This window comes from Phasianus colchicus, chromosome 5 (assembly GCF_987193195.1).
Source record: "Phasianus colchicus chromosome 5, bPhaCol1.hap1.1, whole genome shotgun sequence".
Classification (NCBI taxonomy): Eukaryota; Metazoa; Chordata; class Aves; order Galliformes; family Phasianidae; genus Phasianus; species Phasianus colchicus.
The window spans coordinates 24,126,158-24,140,950 of record NC_143440.1 but is presented as its reverse complement, the minus strand read 5'-3'; the positions used below and the strand labels follow the sequence as shown (position 1 = coordinate 24,140,950).

Sequence of the window (14,793 nt, the reverse complement as noted above, 5' to 3'; positions counted from 1 at the left end):
TAACCTGTTAGAGCAGTGACATTCTGTTTGTAAGAAGAAATAGTGCCTCTCTCCCATGGAGACTACTGAAGGAATAATGCCTCCCTCCCGTGGAGACTGCAGTTTACAAAGGTTTCAATCATGCCTATTGTTCTTTCAGTTCACTGTATGGAAACTTTCCAATCAAACCCAAAATATAAACATATTTCAGTTCACTCAGAGTAAAGATCCATCCCTAACTTAGGTGTACGATCTTGTAATTGGAACTTCTCTTGTTTGTCTGCTATGTAATAACATATGTGAATAGGGACTAGAGAAATGAACCTCTTACTCTAAGGAATTGAACAGCCTGGTTGTCGTGATAGTAGTTGCTAAACCAGGGAAGGTTTTACTTTACCTTTTGAGTTATTCTATCTGATTAGAACTTGCTGCTTTTGTTTTAATATGTTGATTTTATTTATTTATTTTTTCCTCCTCATCATTTCATCGGTAAAGATTACTTTAATCTGGAAGTGGGAAGGGATGTGAATGAAGGTTGGTATGATGTTTTGCTGACCTCTGACCTTGTAGAAACAAAGGCCAAAAGCTGTTTCTGTGTTTCTGCTTTGGACTTTGTTTTTGAGACAAGTGATCATTCCCTCTGTGTAAAATGAGGAGGAACAGCACTGGTATGGTGAAAACACTAGCAGAGATTCTGCACAGCTGTTTTTGACAACCTTTTACCAGTTAGTTACATTTTCATATCCAACTGTGCAGGATAAGAAACATACTACATATCAGGGTTTTACTCAGGGGTAAACTTAATGACCGATTCCATGCATTGGAAGAAAACAGTGATGGGGTTTGCCGTTTCGTGTTTGTGCTTTGCACCTCATCTTCTGCACTTTGGTGTTCTTTTCTTGATGAATGTAATTGTGCAGGGTCTTTAATGTTACTGTGCAGATATGAGGATGAGATATCCATGGAGTAGCTCAGTCTCTTTTGTGCATGTGCAAGTGTGTGTGTCCGTTTGTGTTCGTTTGTGTGTGCATGCCGGCTCATTGGGACTTCCACTGAGCACTTCTCTGGTTTTTAAATGTTTTTATCTCTGTTGTGCAGGCATAAAACTACTATGCTAACTCGTTCTTACCAAGTGTGTGTATTGCTCTGTGTTTGTAATGGGAAACGATGCTGGGACTCCATCTCATTGCTGCTGTTAAATCACTTTCCATCCTCCTTTTTTAATTTTTATTTCATGCACATCCATCGCCATTGTTTTTCCTCAGTGATGCAGTTGTTTTTGGTAGTGCCCTTGAAATTCAATATGTGCAATAGTGTCCATGAAGATGCAGTACAGTGGTTTGATAATGCTGAATTTCAAGTTAAACAATATCTGTTAGGGAAATGACACCGGCCCTTGTTGTCTTGGGCTTTCAAGCATCCTACCTGCTATAGTATCGTTTGGGTTTTGTTTCGAGGGAGGGCTGGGAAGAAGCTGGTAGCTGGATTTTTATTTTTATTTTTTATGCTGATGGTGGGGAGCGCAGATATGCAGTACGCTACTAATTGTATATTTTGTGTCCCAGTATTTGGGTTAAATACTATAATGGAGATTATTACTGAAGCTGGCCCAGTAAGCAATGAAGGTGGGTTCCCTACAGCATGAGCTGTGCATGATGTGACAATTTCCAGCATCCCCTATGCCTGACTTTGGGCTACCTTTCCTCATTGGGTAACCAGTATCATATGATCTATACTAGTCACCCCTGATGCATTATGCTTTTACATACAGTGACTAATTTGAAGACAATTCTTGTTGTCAAACTGCATGCAGAGCAGCCAGAATTTTCCTGCCTTTCACCTTCTGCTCCCATTACCATCTTCTCTTTTTCTCTCTGCATTACTCCCATTACTGTTTTCTGCCGATGTGTGATGCTAGAATATGATATATGCTGCTGCTTTTTTGGAGTTTCCATTTTGTTTAAAGTTTGTTACCTGTAATCTGAATAAGTGTGTTAGCTAACCTTAGTATTGCTTGTTACTGTCCTGGGAGCAGACTGTTTTCTTCCACCCATTTCTTCTCATACTGTTTCCTCTCCTGTTTAGGAAACAGGCGAGCCCTGGTGGATCAAAAGTCTTCAGTCATTAAGCATAGCCCAACAGTGAAGAGAGAATCTCCATCCCCTCAGGGGCGAAGTAGTAATTCCAGGTAATATTTTTAGTTGCTTTTTTTTTTTTTTTTTTTTGCATGAAGTGTTGTTTGTTGGAGTGGCCATCATATCCTTAGATCTGTGACTATTGAGAACAACACAGTATTTTTCTATAGCCCTAAGCCTGTATGCATTGTCTGAGAAGATCTTGTACAAATGGCCTTCGAATTACTAGCACATATGTGTATTTTTCTGCCCTTTAAAAAGTTTCCTCTTTCTGTCTGAGATCCAAAATATGTATGTAAGTATTCATACATCATGAAAGACCCTGCTCTAAGTCAGTATTCTTTTAATTGAGTTTAGTCTCAACAGAATAGTATAGCCAGCAGAAGTTTAGTGAACCAGTTTAGAGGATCAGCTGAGTCATGTAAAGCAGTTTGATTTTGTGAGTTCCTGAGAAAACCATTTTTCAACATTGGAAAGGGACTTGAAGTGGTGAACTTAAACATTACCTCACCTGTGCTTCTGCTTTCTCCTCCCTTCTTCCCTGGCAGCCATATATAGAGTGAAATTCACTTTGGGCTAATGGGGATGGGAGACAAAAAAAACTGTGGTTCAGACTGGGATGCAGCAGACTGCAGTGGAGCTTCTTCTTTTTACCTTTCCTTCCCCCAAGGTAAAAAGAGCTGAAGCAGTATGTACACCGAGGCTGCTGCACTAGTGCTGCGAGTACAAGGAAAATCTATAGATATGATAAAGTAGCCATGGGAGAAGGTGAGAAGGTTGCAACTTATAGACTTCATATGGATTCTGAGCAGTGCTATGAAGGTGGATAGCACAGCAGTATCTACGTGGACTCGAGAAAGAGCTGATTATGGCTTGTGACAGAAAATAAGGGACAAACAAAAATGTTTGATGCTACAGCTATAGAACAATGCTCGTTCCGTGAGCAAGATTTGAGGTTTTTGTAAACTTAGCTTTGTTTGGAAATGCATTTGTGTGTGTCCTGGTCAAGATAAAAAGCAGACTAACTCTTGCCACCTTGTTTCCTTTCTAAATTCATCAGTGAGAACCAGCAATTCCTGAAGGAGGTGGTACATAATGTTCTCGATGGGCAAGGTGTTGGCTGGCTGAACATGAAGAGAGTCCGACGTCTGCTGGAGAGCGAGCAGCTCCGTGTCTTTGTACTAAGCAAGCTAAATCGCACGATCCAGTCGGAAGAAGATGCTCAGCAGGATATCATACAGGATGTGGTCAGTGCTAAATTCAGCAGTGTCCTCATACCTACTTTATGCTTAGGTTCAGTTCATGGAAGATTTTTGTGAAATTGCATCTTACAGGCTGATACTACAGCAGTTTTGGAGTTTGTGCTCTTGAATGACTTGAGAAATATTGACACTAATTGGATTTTTGTTGCAGGAGATCAGCCGCAAGGTTTATAAAGGCATGCTGGACTTGCTGAAGTGTACTGTGTTGAGCCTGGAGCAGTCATATGCAAATGCTGGCCTGGGAGGCATGGCCAGTGTTTTTGGCCTTCTAGAAATAGCACATACTCACTATTACAACAAAGGTAAGAAAAATGTTTACTGCATTACTAGTGATTCTTGTATTGCTAGGTGATCTTGGAAGACAAAGTCTATTTTAGGTAATACCTCCTTAATTTTTCACTTTTTCTTAAAATCTTGTTCTTAATGCAAAGTAAGAAAATTAATGCTTAATGGAAATGAGCAAAAGATGACAAAATGCCACCTCTCTGCTTTATATCCAACTCAGCTTTTCATTATCTAAAATTACAGCTATTTCACTATAGCAGAGAAGTAACTAATTAACACTACAGTTGGCTTCTGGATTGCTTGCACCAGGGATTTTGTGAGTTGGCTTAGATGTCCCGTGGACTCGAGATGTCCTTTGCCAATCACTGTTAGACTGCTGAGGAAGGTAAGGAAGGAAAGTTGAGCTGGCATACCAGTTCAAAATATGAGGATCTTGGTAATTATAAGCCTGACACCAATTCTAAACAAAATTATGAAATTGTTGATGTAAAACTCAGTGGTTCATAGGTGAAGTCATGCTTATAAAATGCCAGACACCGTGTTTTGATGGTAAGTAGAGTTTATCTGTTTATTTGTGATCACAAATTACAAAATTTATTGATACAAACTTTTGAAGCCTTGATAAATCTTTAAAGGACTTTTCTTGTTTTTCAGCAACATCTTGATTTATAATCAGATTTTAGCTACTCAGTATTTCCTGTCTGATTTCAATGGGTTTATCTAGGTATATTGCTAGATATGATCTGTAGAGATGAGAGCTCATCTTAATGTCATTTAATGTATAGTGATAATTGATGAATTCTAGAATTGTTCAGTTTGCATATGGTGTAGACTGTTGGAACAGAACATGATAGATACAGATTATTTATCTAGAGGATTGAATCTTAGTAAAGCATAGTTGTGATTAATTTATTTTAATCTGATCAAACTAAGGCCTTGTATGTAGGAAGGAGAAAATCTGGCAACAAGAACAGGATAAGGAACTGTGTCTTAAGAAGCAGTCTCTCTGAAGGTAGCAAGTTAAGTGTGAACTTCCCAGTGTTTACTCTGTCTATGAAAATTTGGAGAGGAGTGGAGAAGGAGGCATGTACACTTTGGAATATGTCTTTGGGTTGTGGAGGTAAGTCAGTGTTACTGACTTACCTACCTTTATCCAAAGTGGGTGGTGTGGTGCTTCCAGTTGTGATCATCACACTTGGAAAATTTAAGAGGTTTCAGAGAAAAGGTGTTCCTCCAATTCTACGTAGGTCTTTTCAGAAACAAATGTTGGCTGTTGCATGTAAGATGTTGATCATTTTCTGTAATTATCTGTATAGAAGAGTATTACTATTAGCAGAATCTTTAATGTACTAGTCAAAGGTATTACGAAGGCTGTGGTATGACAGATTTAGACATTTGGATATGAAATCTTTTATTCTAAGCTTCATCAGCTATTGGAACAGTTTGTGCAAGATTGCACAAGGTTATTCACTGGAAGCCTAATTTTAATTATCCTGTTCTGAAAGTTTTACTGCAATTCAAATTTTGCAGTTTGATACAGAGAAATAATCCAAACTGCCTCTGGGGACAAATGATTCTACAAAGTCTTAAACAATGATAGATGAGGCCTGCTCTCATTTCCTTTTTCCTTTTATTTTGTTTTTTGGTCCTTTTTTCTTTGTTAGTTGTTTTTTTGTTTGCTTGGGGGTGTTGTTTTTTTTTAATGTTTTTTTTTGGTTGGTTTTTTTTATCTTTTTTTTGTGGGGTTTTTTTTTTTTTTTTTTGGCAACAATTTGTTCTTTCTCTTTAAAGAACCAGAAAAGAGAAAACGAAGCCCAACAGATGGTTCTGTCACTCCAGTTGGCAAAGATCCTGCATCATCTCCAAGAGTGGAGCTGAAAACTGCCATGCAGCTGCCAGTACCACAGCTGATGCCGAAGGCACCAAGCCCTGCAGGGAAAGGGCTAAGGGAGTTTGATACAAGGAGTCTAAAGGAAGAAAATTTTATTGCTTCCATTGGTGTGTATTGAAATGCATGTGAAGTGTGGGAGGGGCTTCTATTTTGGTATTAGGTTCTATTTGCATTGTCTCCATTTTAACACAACACATTTGCTGCTGTAACATGCCTCATTTACACCATGAATACCAAGGAACAATCATAAGTGTTTTCACTCGCTCTTGGATAAATTATCCAGGGCAGTTTTCTCCAGGAGCTTTCTAATCTTAATTGTTTCTGAATATCATTACACTTCAGACAGCCTTCATTTTGCTGTGATTTATGTTTTTAAGTAGCAGAAAATGGCAAAAAGGGAAATGAGGCCACCAAGGGACCTTGGAAAGGGCTACCGTGGAAGAGAATACATGAAATAGAAGTTTTTTAATCATTGCTGACTAAATCTATATTATTTAGATTGCATCTTGATAGAATTGATACTCAGGATCTCCTGTCTGTTAAATAATTAGAACTGCCAAAAGGTAGTGTTACAGTTTCAGTGAGCAGGACTGATGGATCTTCCTTCTATGCAACATCAAACAAAATGCCTGTCCTTCTAAACAGCATCTGCTAGGCTGTTCAGTAGAAATTTTCCTAGTATTCCACCATAAGAGTTTTTGCCTATATCTGGGAAAAAAAAAAAGGTGAACTTCAGATTGTTTTAGATAAAAGGGATTTTTATAGATCAAAAAGAGAAAATGGAAAAAACGAACAAAAGTTTTAGGTTGGATCCAACCTTCTGCAGATTGAAAGCAAGATAGGTATACCATCAAAGTGTGAGGAAAATCCTTCACTGACTCAAAAAATGTCATGTTACACTTTAGCCATTGTTTATAGCCTGTTTAAAATAACTTCAGAATGTATTTTCATTTAAAATTTCATTTCTCATTGTATGAAAGATTAATCTTCTGAAAGCAGTGTGCTCCTGGGAAGTTGTACTTCCAGTAAATGACACAAAATAAGGCAATGTGTATATTGGGTAGTTATTTGACAGAAAGGGTGCAAACATTTTTTTATACTTTATGTACTTTATATACTTATAATTGCAGACTATCTGCTGTTAAATCCTGCTGAGCTGATACTGATCGCCCCTGATTTGATTTGCCTTCTTGTTTCAAGAGGTAATCTATGGAGGCAAATGCTCAGAAACCAGTCTTAGACTTTATTTGGAAATCTATTATGAACCTGATTAAAATTTCCAGCATTTCAATTTGGCTTGCTCTGGGGAACTTAACTGCATTTCTTTTCAGTAGAATAGTTATAAGGAGGAATGCTTCTTATGCCATTAAGAATAAAACAGACTGTAGGCCACCATTCTTCTCAAGAATGAAGAGATTTCAGATTGGATTGCTCAGACTTCTGTTTTCTTTCAGATGAGGTTAAAACTTCATAGAAGCAGAAATCATAGGGACCAGACAGTCATGTTTATGAAGCGTTATAAGAAGTCCTTTGCAAAAGAAGTATTAATTAGAATGTTCTGTTAATGCTGTTGCTAGAATATTAGCCTTTAGCAATTTAGTGTTCTAGAACAAGCAACTTTAATTCTTTATGGTGGTTCTGATGCTCTGACGATTTCCACTTTTATTCTATGAAATTAGATTACAAGAAAAATACAGTTTCACCAAATCTGATCAGAGTTCAAAAGACTTTCTCATTTTCTTTTCTGATGCCGCCTTCTGGTTTTATCTGTCACTGAGAACCATGAAAGGGTATGCAAATCAATCTTTATTTCTATAAAAACAAGGTAATGTCTGTGTTCATCTGGCTCTTGGGATCTGAAAGTAAAAGAAATTCCTCTTGTGTTCCAAGACAATCATTTAAAGCTGCTTGGCTATCGTACTTCCTTTTTGTTTGTTTAAGAAAGCTTCTGTGTGAGCTAACACTTTGGATGTTCAGAACCAAGTTGGTCATGGCTAGACTGAATTATTTCTGGAATGAAATGCAGACTTTCCTTAGTCAAACTAACTTGTTTAGGGAGGAAACATCTGGTAAATAGTTACATATTCCTGAGACAGCAGCAGTCCTGAGCACCCTACTGTCATTTTGGTCCTGCTTTGAGTAGGAAGGTTCTACTAGATGATCTCCATGTGTTCCTTCCAACCTTGGCAGTTCCTTGACTCAGTGAAATTCAGAAAGCCTTTATTTATTCATTTACAGTCTCAGGTTGTAAATACAGAGCTGAAGTTCTCAATGAATCTGTTGGTATTGTATGGACAAAATGCAAGTTAGGGTTGCTGCTCTTTCGACCTAGTCTGAAAGAGGAAATAACAGAATGAAAAGTAGGTGATCAGCTTGATAGAATAAACTTATGTTTAACACTAGCTGCAGTAACTATGCATACAGTACATGTTAATGTGGCAGTTAAACTGGGTCTCGGGGATTAGAGTGACAGTAGCTGAATCTGTGTAGTTTTTTTGTACTACAGAAACCATGGTCAGGAGGTTCACTGTGTTTTCAGAAGTTCAGGATGGAAATGTGTTCCTGCTTTAGCCCCTTTTCTGATTTATTTTTCAGCAAGGTGCTGACCAGTTGTACACAATGGAAGTATTCAGGATACTCCATTATAAATGGTAAAGGCTGTTGGTATTCAATATTCTTATTTTTGAGGGAAACAGTGACAAATTTTGTCAGTTGAAGACCAATCTTGCTTTTCTTCAATGTCTAATTGCTTAGTTAAGAAATTATTGTGAATGTGATGTTTTTGATCCTTTCCAAAGAGATCACCAGTTATTTGCTTGCTTCCAGGGTCTTTGGTCATCACCATAATGTTGAACTTTTTATTTGGACACTGGTGGCCTTAAGTTTGAGAGCCAATAGTTCCCCCCTTTATGTTAGTGATAGGTTTGGTTTTACTGCATGCTTGTATTAAACATTGAAAGTTTCAGTATTTACTGAAGTTTCCATTACTATTTTTAAATTATTATTTGATACTTGCAGATCACTTAATATTGACATTTTTTTAAAACAGAAAAGATTATGCTACCTACTTTGTTGTCAGCATTAAATTCCTCTGCTGTCCTGTTCTGTTTGGGCTTGTTTAACAGCCATAGATGTAGTATTTTGTACCCTGTAAGTTTGTGGTGTTTTTCTTCTCTTTTACAGAGCAAATGAGAGTAAAATGCTGTCTTTAATATGCTAAGATCCAGTATAGAATTTCAAACATTCCTATGACGTAAATTAAACTTTGAAAGAGAGTAATTCTAATGATGGATTAACAGGCAAATTGGCTAAGTCATTTATTGCTAACTATCGTAGCTTTCAGCCTGGTGATTTTTAGCATAAAACCATATAGTCTGAGAATTCAAGAAGCCAGATGTCAGTGTATGTTCAGCTAAGTATGCCTATAGGATGCTGTTTGGATCCATAAGTTATTTTCTCATTCATCTGTGTGGTTATGAAAGTTGAAGGAATATCCATCAATCATGAAGCAGATGTAGATATCAATCAGCTAGTAGGCATCTTTCTATTTCTTCTCCTTGCTGAAGTTACCTTACTCCTGATAACATTTAATGATGATGGTCTGAAGCCTTTCTCCACAGCCATAAAACTGTGGTTTTTTAAATTATTTTCAGTAGATATTTTTCTAAATAGATTTTTTTTAGAGGCTGTTTTACCTTAATTTCACTCATCTGCAGGGTGGAATGAATTCCTGACGTGCCTTCAGTGGCTTTTTAAGGTCAGGAAGTTTCCTTGAAGAGCTGCTGAAGAACACTGTGCTGCTTTTTCCTTCCCTTTGTGACTTTTCTGGGAGTTATCTGCCCCTGCAGCAGTTCCAGCATTAACCATGCTAGCGAGAAAAGGCAGTGCCTTGCATTCAGATTTAGTTCAACATGCCAGCTTGTAATGTTTCCTTTGCCAGAGGAATTATGTTATTTTTCTGAGCAGATGAGTGCATTTCAGAGCGCTGGAGAGTGCAAGTGTTGGAAAGGTGCAAGTGTTTCATCTCTAATTTTTCTTAGGGTTAAGCTTCAAATGAAAGAAGTGCATGTAGACTCCAGGGTTTTTTTCCTTTATCTTTGTATTTTGTCTTCTTATGGAATCCTTTGACTTGGACTGCTGTGACCTCAGTAAAATTTTGAAAGCTGATGTTAAGCTTGATTTTTATCATGCTTATTCTTCTCTGTTTTCCTTTCTTCATAACCTAATGTGAAGAAATGGATGAAGAAAAGTTCTGCTTTTTACATGTAGGACGTGTTTATAGGCAGAGCCAAGCCTGATTTATTGAGAATACTGTCAGATCAGAAATAACTTGTACTTGTAAACTTTGTGGTAATTTTCAATATATAATTTTGGTTAAATATTGTGTTAACCTACAGTTTAGGTTTTCTTGGGATTGCTGCTGCTGTTCTTGTGCCTTTTCATTGAAACAAACTAGAAACGTGAAAACATTGCTGTTAATTAGAACTATTGTGATGCCTATGTTTTGGAAGATGAAATATTTAATAGTCTTAAAGGCCTTTCTTAGGAAAGGTAATGAATTGCATTGTTTGTGTTCATAATAGCTGTTTTTGCTCAGTTGATTCACTGTATGAAATCATCTCTAACTTTGGAATTCTGTAAATGAGAGATGATACAGTGCTCAAATACGCTAACATTGATTTCTTGTAAATTGGTTTTAACTAAACCTGCACCCAGTAGTTATAATAAATTTCTATTTTTTTTTTTCTGAGATGAAGAGGGTGGGATTTTTGTTTCAAGTTTTGTCCCCATTTTCACCTGTCTGACTAGCTGCTGACTCTTTCTCTTTCTCTCCTGCTTTCAATGCATCTTGGGTAGAATTGTGGAACAAGCACCAGGAAGTGAAAAAGCAAAAATCTTTGGAAAAAACGAGTAAGGAAATAATAAAACATAGAAAACTGACTCCCACAGCCTCCCCCATAACTGCCAACTCCCCAGATGCGGGGTGAGCTTGCATCTATGGCACACAGTTTTTATATCCACAAAACAAAATTAGGTAAAAGACTAAGTCCATCAGGAAAGCTTGCTTTATAGAGGAGTCCAAACAGATCAGTTTGCTCTGGGGAAATTTTGTTCAAATGTCTCTTCTTTTTTTGTTTATTTCTTTTCTTTCCCTGAATGTTAACTTCTACAAAAAAAAAAAAAAAGAGAAAGCAGATATTCTGCATCCTCACCATATCAGATATATACTGAAGGATTTCAAGGCATTCCAACTCGTTACTTAAAGACCAGTCTTGCTTAACAAGTCTTTGCCATGAATGTATAGTATGACTGAACATTACTGCAATGAAAAATTCTTTGACCTTTCAAATCCTGGGATGGCCAATGTTGTTATCTGACTTCAACCAAGAACAGTTTCTGACTACAATCAGTGTGTAACAAAGAAGTAATTTAGAGGGGGAGAGAGAAGGTGTATGTGAAGAATTGTATTTAGTGATGGCTCTAAGAGAAAATTCTCTTAAATTTCTTAATAATAACGAATCAACAAGATTTTTTTTTTTTTTAATATACCACATTAAAGGAGGAGTAAAGTGATCTGAGGCTGTTTACAGAGTCTAAATCTACAATAATGTTAACATTATGCGTATGTGTTACCTGCAGTTACGGTACCAGGTTTTGCTGGTTTGGTTATCACTATTATAAATAGGGCATAAGGACAAACATAATTTATAATAACCATGATGTGATAGGTGTTTTTTAACTATGAGTGTAATGTCTGCTTTGCAGAACTAATGCCCCTTTTTGCAGACTGAAGTTTGCAGCAGATTAATAGCTAATATGCATGGGTGAAAATTCCCGATGTTTTAGGCAGGACTGGATTTCCTATGTTTCAGGCGTTTCAGTTGAATACTTCAATTAAGTGCTTGCAGCATCTGGGGTTTGTTCAGAGTGAAAAGGGCAAGGGGGCACCTCTGCAACATACTACGTTGGAGACTTGAATTGCTTTTTGCTGTGCAGGGACTGTGTGTGCAACAGGCACAGCGTGTGCACAGGTACTCTCCCAGATTGGGCCCTTCAATGTTGGAGGATATAAATTGTTTGGTTGTGGGTTTTTTTGTTGTTATTTAAATGTAAAATAGGTACACAATTCTGTGAACAAGGGAAGGGGAAGTTCCTAAGTGCTTGTAAGGTGACAATGACAATAACATGATTGTGGTTATCCTTAAACTCAGCTAGTGTTACTGCCCGTAGTTGGCAAACACCTGACCTGCATCAGTTGGTTTCACTTACTTTAAAAATCAAATTGCCAGAAGTACATCTGAAATATGTGTTGGGACAGGGAACTCTTTACATTGCTTAAAGCAAACAACTGAAGTTTAGTATTCCTACTGTACTGATGAGATACAAAACTTTTTCCTGCGCCATTGTTCAGGATGGGAAACATTGGCTGTTTGAATGGCTGGACGTAGACTTTTAGAAGTGAATAATATATATTTCAGTAGAAAATAAAATTCCAAATTCCATAAATGATGTTTTTAGTTTATTTTTCAACTTTGAATTTTTCTTTGATCTTAGTCTTTCACAATTCAATTTGCAATAACTAGGGCATAAGCTTTTATAGGCAGACTAGTATAATAAATGAGGAACAATTATCTAAAATATTTCACGTGGACAGTTTGTTTTTGAGTAGGAAGCTAGTATGGTCTGCACAGCCCGCTTATGGCTTTGCTGTTCATGAGTTTACATACCATCTCAAGCTCACTCCCACAAATCTTTGTATATTATCCTTCTCTCTCACTCTCTCCTCCCTTGCCTTTTTCTTTCCTTTTCACTGTCTTGCCCTCTCTAATGTTACATATAATACAGACATGTTCATGATTCCCAGGTTGTTGTGATTAGTGATTATAAGAGATTGTGGCATTGCTTGGTTAGAGATACTGGATATATTCATGGATATGTAATATAACTATTCCAGCTGCTGATCATGTCTTCCTTTTATTGAATAGTTGGCAGATATGGATATGGCAGAGGTGTTGCAGTCTATTCCCTTTTCTGAGACTAGTGATAATCTGTGTACAGTCTATAACACTTCTTTTCTTGCCTCATTACTTACTTCATGCAGTGCTTATCCAAATTTCTTTTCAGGCTCTACCTGTCCATCATTCTCTTTTCCTTCTGCCATCTCATCAAAGGACAATAGATGATGTGATTCCAGAACTGCATGGGAAATAGAACACAAAGTTCTCTCTGTCTTTTATTTTGTATTGTTACGGTTTTCTTTTGTTTATTCAGTTGGGTGGGTTTATGAATGCATGACTTAAGGCTTGTTGTTTCTCTCTCTCTCACTACTGACCTATGTGATTGCCAACTCTGGAGAGCCATTTGTTACATAATTGGCGCATGTTATGAAGTACAGCATCATACAAGCTTCTTCCCTGATATTCTTACTGATGTAACACCAATTATCACTAATGATGTTCTTGTGATGTGTTACCTCGTTATTGCCTACATAGTTGCTGGTGTCAGTGTCTGTTCAACAAACTGAATTCCAGACGCTCAGCAAATTAGCTGTTCTAAAAGGGATAGTGACTTCAAGCAATTAAGTATCCTCTATTTTTTTCCAAGAAATAAGGAAGTGGCTTCCTAGAGTTGAATGGCAACTGCTTTGCATGTGTTACTGTAACTGGAAGCTATTTGACCTTTGTATGTCGTCTTTTCAATCTCGAATGACTAACAAAGGTACTGTTAAATAACAGTCATGTTGTGCTATGCCTTTGGAATATTTGAAATTCAAAGAATGGCAGATGTGTTCTGCTGGCCTTGTTATTAACAGTACCAAGAAATAATAATAAAAAACAAAAAACATGGAAGAATGAGAATGTAAATTTGTTTTCTTGATACTGTTCCTGCTTTCAGTCTGTCACCTGCCTTCTGCTGTACTGTTTTTTTCTTGATAAAATAATGATTTACTTTTTTCTTTGCACAGGGCCAGAAGGTGTGAAACATTTTGATTTGGGAGAAACAGATGAGAAAAAATCCCAAATCAGTGCAGACAGTGGCCTCAGTTTGGCCTCAGGTTCTCAGGTCAGTGGCTTCTTTGCTTGGTTTATTTATGTGATAAGATAGAAGATTTTTCTATTTGCTGCTTACCTGTGGGAAACCTGTACAGTTTGAGACTTCTTGCAAGGGTCATCTAGAAAAATTTCTTCCTCCCGTCCCTTAGGGTACTAGTCTTTGCTAACTCTTCAGTTGTAAAATCCCATTACTTTTTTGACTTGCAATCACTAGTTTCTATTTATCTGGCTTAATCAGTCAAGGAAGTATATCATATGTGGTTTAAGATCCTAGTGGAATGGGAAGTGGTGGTTTTTCTGTGATGGTCAAAACTAAACTGCTGTGACCTTTCTTTCCTATATGTCTTTGATTGCAGAAGAGTGATTTTGACTCTGTTCCCAGCGGAGGACCATCAGTTATGGTCCGAAGTACCAGCCAGGATTCTGAAGTTAGCACAGTGGTAGGATATACCCAAAGTGAAATCTTGATGTGATTCATTTCTTGGTAAAGTGAAGAGCATTTCATGCCTATGTTTTGTGTACGGTATGACTGCATACTAACACAGACACCAAATACTGTGCCTATGATGTTGTCTCTGTCCAGAGCCTCTAAGTGGGTGGCAAATGTCTATCTGACCGAATATGCATTGTTTTACTAGCAGATTGCATCTGTCATATATGATACGTGTTGCTTTTATGTATTCCTACATATTGGTGTATTAATGGAACAGGCAATCCTTTTATAAATATGGCTTAGTTGTGTACAAATTATCTCAAAAGACTGTAACCAGAGGAAAAAAAAAAAGATTGGTGCATTAAAAGCAAGAAATAATTTTCTGATATATTACCTTAAACCATTTGAACCATGTGCAAATATGTCTGCTTCTTCTGATCAGCTGTAGGGCCTAGAGAAAAAGAAATAGGAATGCATTCAACGAAAAAGACTTCTCCCTGCTGCATGTTATCTGATACAGCATATTTCAAGGAATTTCCTTCTTGTTTTTGGTTTTTCTTCTCTCTAAATTGCTGCATACCTGTGAATATCTAGTTTTCCATAATCTCTTCCCAGCCTGTAACGAGAATAATACTTTGTCCTTCCCAGTTGGATGTAGAAATTATTTTCTGTGGTATGTAGCTCCAGAGAGAAAAGGAGTCTAGGAGAGCTGTTTGATATTCAAAGATCTAATCTTCCAAGATCAAGAAGGTTC

The 14,793-nt window shown here is 37.2% G+C and overlaps 1 protein-coding gene across 16 annotated transcripts in view; it reads left to right on the top strand.

Annotated features, from left to right (window-relative positions):
• The window catches only part of MADD (MAP kinase activating death domain), a 67,975-nt gene that overhangs the window by 29,464 nt on the left and 23,718 nt on the right, over positions 1 to 14,793 (top strand). For 9 of the 16 annotated variants that reach the window (XM_090140900.1, XM_090140894.1, XM_090140893.1 and 6 more), the window contains 7 exons: positions 2,065 to 2,167; positions 3,175 to 3,361; positions 3,528 to 3,678; positions 5,453 to 5,659; positions 10,410 to 10,463; positions 13,519 to 13,616; positions 13,963 to 14,046. In XM_090140900.1, coding sequence (XP_089997026.1) covers positions 2,065 to 2,167; positions 3,175 to 3,361; positions 3,528 to 3,678; positions 5,453 to 5,659; positions 10,410 to 10,463; positions 13,519 to 13,616; positions 13,963 to 14,046 — 884 coding nt within the window. Of the gene's footprint in view, positions 1 to 474; positions 514 to 1,544; positions 1,605 to 2,064; positions 2,168 to 3,174; positions 3,362 to 3,527; positions 3,679 to 5,452; positions 5,660 to 10,409; positions 10,464 to 13,518; positions 13,617 to 13,962; positions 14,047 to 14,793 lie in introns of all 16 variants that reach the window. The other 7 variants (XM_031593414.2, XM_090140896.1, XM_090140901.1 and 4 more) reach the window with 2 other exon arrangements.